The following is a 6,818-nucleotide window of genomic DNA, read 5'->3' on the forward strand; positions in this document are numbered from 1 at the left end:
TTAAAGAATTATTCCAATTCTTCCTTTTCCCATAACTGGTATGGTAGAATTATTACCAAACTTAACAATTGATCTTACAGATTCATCAAGATTATCAAACAATTCTTTTCTTCCACACATGTGATTGCTGCACCCTGTATCTAAATACCACTTCTGATGAAGTTGTTCTTCAGCTGTGTGACAAGCTAGCAACAAATTCTCATCTTGCACTTCTTCTTCTTCTTCTTCTTGTGCTATGTTTGCCTTGAAGTTTAACTTATATTTGTTAGCAATTGTTTTTCTAGGTTTTGTACATGCAGTGGCAAAGTGTCCAAAAATCCCACAATTATAACACTTCACCTTTGATATATCTGTTGGTTTTCTACCTTGATAGCTTTCATTATTAAGTCTTCCTCCAGTGTTGTTTCTTCCTTGATAACCTCCATTGCTAGGTCTTCCTCCAGAACTTGAATTTCCTTATTTGTTATTCCATGTGACTTGACTTTGTAGTGATTCTTCTACTGTTTGTGCAGCAGTTGTTTTTTCAAGTAGTCTCTGCTCATAAGCTTGTAACGAACCTAATAGCTCATTAAGAGTCATAGTTGCAGCAGTATTACACTCTTCTATGGAAGTTACTTTTTCTTCAAACTTCTCAGGCAAGCTTCTTAATCTTTTCAACAACTGCTCAATCTTCTACAGTATCACCATTAGACTTCATCTCATTGACAAGATTCAATGTCTTTGAGAAAAATTCTGATATTTTTTCAGTAGCTTCCATCTGCAATAATTCATACTTTCTTTTTAGGGTTTGTAATATAACCTTCTTCACCTTGTCAGACCCTGTGTAATAGCTAACCAAACCATCCCATGCTGCTTTAGCTTGTTTAATATAAATAACTCTGTCCATAAGAGATTCATGAACACCTTGATGAAGAATATAGGTTGCTTTCGAGTTATTCTTCCTATTTGCTGTTAAAGCAGTTTGTTGTTCTGCTGTTAAAGCAACTCCTTCTACTAGTTCAACATAACCATCTTTCACAATCTCCCATACCTCTTGGTATCTGAAAATATTCTCCATTTGTAACCTCCAATGTTCAAAGTTATTTCCTTCAAACACTGGCACCTTGATTGAACTTAAACTCGTCATCTTTTTCAACGTAACTTCTCATACCCATAGCCTTAGAGTTTGGTACCAGTGCTCTGATACCAGATGTAGAAAATCTGATATCAAAGACTTAATGAACACAAACGTAACTCAAACAAATCTCTTCTATTGATATAAATAAACTCATGGCTTAACAGCCTATTTATAGTTTAACAAACTTGACTCTCAAGCAAAGACTCTTTCCTAATATATCAAACTCTAAATAAAGATACTTATAGAATATTCTAAACTCTATACATGAATTTTATACATAACCAAACTTCTAATACTGGTAAACTTGTTTCTCAAATTTACTATACGTTCACAATAACCGGAGTCAACTTGTACTGGTTGCCTCCACGTACGACTTCAACTCCTGTTGGTTGCTTCCACTTAATACTTTACTCAGACGGCATCAACTACTCCTAGTTGTTTCCATAATACCGCATCAACTTCACTTAGTTGCTTCCATGTAACAGCATCAACTTCTTCTTGTTTCTTTACTAAAACAACATCAACTACGTTTAGTTGCTTCCACCAACTATATCTTGGTTTAATCTTCAACACTGGCTGAAGAACGATGGCAAAGAAAAGAGGTTGGTCGAAAGAAATGATCATAATTGAGATCAAGAGATACATTTTTCAATGGGGTTCAGTTCTTAAGTGGTTAACAGGGATCAATCTCAATGACCTGATTTTCAATTGGGAAGCAATTTTTGTATAAAGCAGTAACCTTGGCTGTTAGACTGTAGTATGGGTTTGAGCTGTAGCGTGGATTTGGGATGAATCCATTGGAGCTCAAGTTGTAATTTTCTTTTTTCCTTTTCTTTTAATAAAATTTTACCCCTTTCGTCTAAAAAAAAAAAAATCGTTGGCATTGACAGTTTCAGGTGCGACTTTTGAACGGTGGAATTGTGACATTTGAACTACTCCAGGTTGGTGGATTTACTTTCCTTTATTCTCAATATATTTGCAATACGGGTGCTTGTGGTGGTTCACATGTTCTTCTAGGTTGGTTATTAGCATTAATTTGTTGTATGTGTACGTGAAGATATACATGTTACGTTCAAGGAAGTGGTAGTTTTATGTTGCAAATGGATGTGTACACTCGAGCAACAACACATTAACACAATTTTTTTTGACTAGAAACAACTTCCAGGAGAAGGTCGTCCTACTGATAATAACGACGTTCCAAGTCCTACTGATAAGGATGCACCAAGTTGTCCCACTGAAGATGTTCCAAGGGCGCTGAAACAAAAGGTCTTGGCAGGTTGTTTTGAATAGGTGAGATTGACATTGTGTAATTTGATTCGGTTGCACGGGGTAGTTGCACTACAATGAAATCTAATGGCAATTGGTGTTGCCGATGTTCCACTTATATTTAAGTATGTCACCCCACTGATCTTGACTCCAGAATTCTGATACAAGACAAGTTAAAACACAAGTTAGGTGAATTCATTTTATGACCGGACATTTCAAGCCAAGCAATTTAACTAGTAGTTCTTACCTGGTCAGAGCAGCCCTTGGTACCGGGGCAATAAATCTGATCAATAATGATAGGGTTCCTAACATTATTCATAATGATGTTTTGATAAAGAACGTTTTTTACGAAACCATCACTTGGTTTCGGCCATGTTTTGATCCGTAATCCATTATCCGATCCAGTGAAGGTTACATCTTTTACTGTAATTCCTTCCACCCCTGCTTCGTTCGGATTTCTGGCCAAACTTCCTATACTGCACATACAACCATGCATGAATGAAACTCACCAAGTCAGTTAAGAAAAATGACGCAAGTGTAAACATGCATATTGACGTACGTACCTAATTCCATGTCCAGGTCCACATGCTACGCGTTGAACCAGTACATTTTTGGTGCCAGGACCAATCGCAATACAATCATCACCTGTTCTGATGCTTGAATCAATGATTGTTACACCAGTTGATGATTGTATATCTATACCATCTGTGTTAGGGCTTTGATCAGGTGCAATAAGAATCACCTTTTTAACCTTCATATTATTGCAACCATTGATAGCTATATGAGCCCTTTGGCTATCAACAGATACAATACCACTGACTCTGCCATTTTTGATACTGTTGAACGTCAGCGACTGTATATACAGACATTGAAAAACCATGTCAAATGCGTGAACACCTAATTGGACTGGATATTGTTAAGAATTTATATGTACATACCGTAGCACCTTGTGGGCAATTTGCACCAGATCTCTTGCAATCCCACAACTGAGATCCGCGTGCATCCAGAATCCCACCGTTAATGGTTAAACCATCAATGCCTTGGAATAATACCCAGTTGCCGTAATTACCAATGTCCCAATAATTCCTAGGAGGCGCCTGAATTTTACCATCAATTTGAACTGTAACTCTTGCACTTTTACAAGGACCACCAAAAGCGATTGTGTTAACCAAATAAGTTCCACGAGGTATCCACATTGTTGCTGGTGCTACAGACCTGCAAGCTAAAGACCATACTTGTAAGAAAGGTTTCGTCGAATCAGTTCCATTATTTGGTTTTGCCCCAAAATCTAGTACATTATAAGTAGCTGCATTAGCGCATAATGGAAACATGGTAAGGAAAACTACGAGCTTAAGAGATAATAAGATGATTATCTTAGCCATTTTAGGTTATACTTAAGACTTTAGAGAGAAGAGAATAGAAGGAGGGTGTGACTTTGAGTTGATGATAGAACTAGTGAATATAGATGTAGTTATAGACCGTTGGAATGTATATATATATATATATATCATCGGTAGAAAGGTTGGTGTGATGTATAGCAAGTACTATTGGTTGTCCTGAACAGATCATTTTGAGGTCGAAAGTACAACCGCCATATGGTTATTGATAATGGAAATATGAAATAGCCAAATGCCCTTATCTTAGAGAGAGGCTCGTTAAAGTCCAAAGTTCTACCACCATACATAGTATGGTTTTAAGATGCCCTTATCCATATCAAGCCATGGTCATTGAGCCTGACAAAGTAACAAGCCTTATATCCAAGCTTCGGATATCAAACGGCATGTCAACTGTATGTAAAAGCACATTATTCTTTTGTCCTGTAACATAATCTACCAAATACCTAATGCAATAATGTCAACAAAATAGATAATGTTCCATGGGCTCCAACTGAAATGTCTCTAAGAAAATCATATATACAAAGAAAAAGAATAAAGAAATTAAGAAACCTAACAAACACTCATCTTATATCTAGTAGTATTTATCAATCCATTTTGATAAGAAAAGTCCACCTATAAAAATGATCATCACATGGCCAAGTGGTAAAACGAGTTTGGTAGTTTGAACATAAGATTCTCGATTACGTGCAGATGTGTCTGTAAGCTTAATTTACATTACACGAAAATTATCATGGTAGACTTTCTAGCAGACCTTTATTTGCTGGTGTATAAACACGATCTTCTTTTGGAGTAAACACAGAGATCCAAAGATTATTATGGCGTCACATCACCGGGGTCAGGCCAAGCATGAAATCTGGGCAATGTCTTATAACTTTGGCCAAGTGCTAAAGTACATGCCAAAATTTTGTGTGAATACAGACACTTCTAATTTAGTTTACCTTACCAAAACAAACGTTAACACTCGTTGACTGTTTCAAAAGACCAAAAAATTCGTTGAGCAAAAACCAAGAAGTCAACAAAATTATGTTAGAATTTTGAGGTTTAAATCAGCATCATCTGGGGTTTTGGGACAGTCACATGCAGGATGGCCAATTCGTTGGCATTGGCAGTTTCAGCCTTTCAGGTGCGACTTTTAGACTGCGGAATTGGACAGTTGAACTACTCTTGTTGTTGGTGGATTTGCAAGAGGGGGGTACTTTTAATTTTTGTCAACATGTTTGCAGTAGGGGTACTTGTGGTGGCTCACACATTCTTCCTAGGTTTGGTTTTTAGCATTACTTATATTATTTTGTTTAATGCAAGTGGTGGTTATGAAATCCCATGCATCTTGATCCAACAGGCGCCTTTAAGCATCCAATTGCAATTACATGTACCTAGGCTAGTAACGTAGAAACATATGTACATGAAAATGAGAACCGATTTTTCAACCAGCTGCGTCAAAACATCAATAATACATCTTTAATTCTCTTGCTTAGCATGTTTCCAGATCCATATTCCTACCCTGATATCCATATCAGGAGTGTTAGTATTTGGTCGGTCAAGTCATGTATCCGCATATACTGGGTTGAATAGTTGAACGTGGGAGACGTGGGAGAATCAGTTTCTCTGATAAGTTTTGACTGAGAAGTACTCGGACGACTACTTCCACTGCCCTAAACGGCATATATAAGAGTATAAGTTATTCACTTATTCTTATGTGTGTTAAGTGGAACTGCCGCAAAACTTAGGGTTTATAGAAAGTATTTCTCTTCCAGTACTTCTCTAGGAGACTAGGGTGTGAACAAGTAGTATATTCTCTAGTAGATTATATTCAAGACTTCACTGCAATCAAAGAACGAAGAAGGATTCTCAAGGAAGAGGCTCGTTACAGCAATCATTCGATCCAGGGGATTTCAGGTTTTCCGCAGGTAAGTAACCTACCCAAATCCATTTGTTTGATTCATGTTTGAGTAACAAGGAGCAACATCTAGCATCATTCTGAAATACGGATCCTGGTCAATTACACAAGGAATCAAGCAGCATAAATTATCTTGCTTATTGCCCACACTTCGGCTTCCCTTGGAAAAGAGCCATTTCATCAAACTCCGCTGTCTCACCACAAGAAAAAAGTCCGCATCATGTGGGAATTTCATTGTCAAGCCACTGTATGTGCACTTTGAAATTTGGGTATGATTCAACCTCGTGTATCCGAGCATAGTACTTAGGCAATCTATCCAACTTGTCATATTCGAAATTTTTCATGAGATCTATCGATGTTAAAGTCATATAATTTGGACTCTGGAAGTTGAAAAGGGTTTGTACGTAGTCAAAGAAGGTGAAGGAGGAACTCGCTCAGAAACAGTAACATCAGGAACTTCTTCAGGGAGAGTACTGGGAAGGGAAGCAAGATCAAGTTTAAAATAACCTTCAGCCAAGGACATCTTCTTGTTTTTTTACCAGTCGCTATGTTGTAAAAGGCGAGCGCTTTTGGCGCTTAAGCGCCAAAGGCCCACTAAGGGTCGGGCCAGCGCCAAGGAAAAAAGGCCCCCAGGCGCCAAATTATGCTTACATTTGTTGTTCTCTAAATTTTGGGCACTCGCCTAAGGCGCTAGGTGCTAGGCTCGGCGCCTCGCCTCGCCTAACGCCTATTACAACATAGACTAGTCATTCTAAATGACATAACCATGTGCCATTTTTTGTAGTAACCGGCTTGAACATGCACACAAAACCTTGTATCTTAACTATAATTCGTATATCCTCGCCATAATCTGACAGGACCTCCATAATTCCTAGATCCTCGTCATAGTCGGATCAGACAAGTAGCAGCACTAAATTCAACAAAAAAAAATAAAAATAAAATTCCAAACTGTAACAGATAACAAAAATGTGGGTTCAAATCAAATAATTATTTAGAAACAGAGGTCTTACATATTTTGTTGGGATATAATCACAAATGCAGAAATGAATCTTTTTTCAAACACATGTATAAAATACGAAATCGATCCTTGCTCTGCAATTGAATCTAAAATTTCTTAATTGAAGTTTGCATCTTTAAGTTT

At 37.4% G+C, this 6,818-nt stretch overlaps 1 protein-coding gene across 1 annotated transcript; it reads right to left on the reverse strand.

Moving 5' to 3' along the window:
* Positions 1–2,265: 2,265 nt before the first annotated feature.
* Positions 2,266–3,805, reverse strand: LOC113329819 (polygalacturonase-like). Its single transcript, XM_026576643.1, has 4 exons — positions 3,322–3,805; positions 2,947–3,236; positions 2,631–2,859; positions 2,266–2,541 (listed from the first exon to the last, which is right to left on the reverse strand). Exons 1-4 carry the CDS (start codon positions 3,763–3,765, stop codon positions 2,266–2,268), a joined length of 1,239 nt encoding a protein of 412 aa, XP_026432428.1. The 5' UTR covers positions 3,766–3,805.
* Between the last annotated feature and the right edge of the window lie 3,013 nt (positions 3,806–6,818).

This window comes from Papaver somniferum, unplaced genomic scaffold (genome assembly GCF_003573695.1).
Source record: "Papaver somniferum cultivar HN1 unplaced genomic scaffold, ASM357369v1 unplaced-scaffold_117, whole genome shotgun sequence".
Classification (NCBI taxonomy): domain Eukaryota; kingdom Viridiplantae; phylum Streptophyta; class Magnoliopsida; order Ranunculales; family Papaveraceae; genus Papaver; species Papaver somniferum.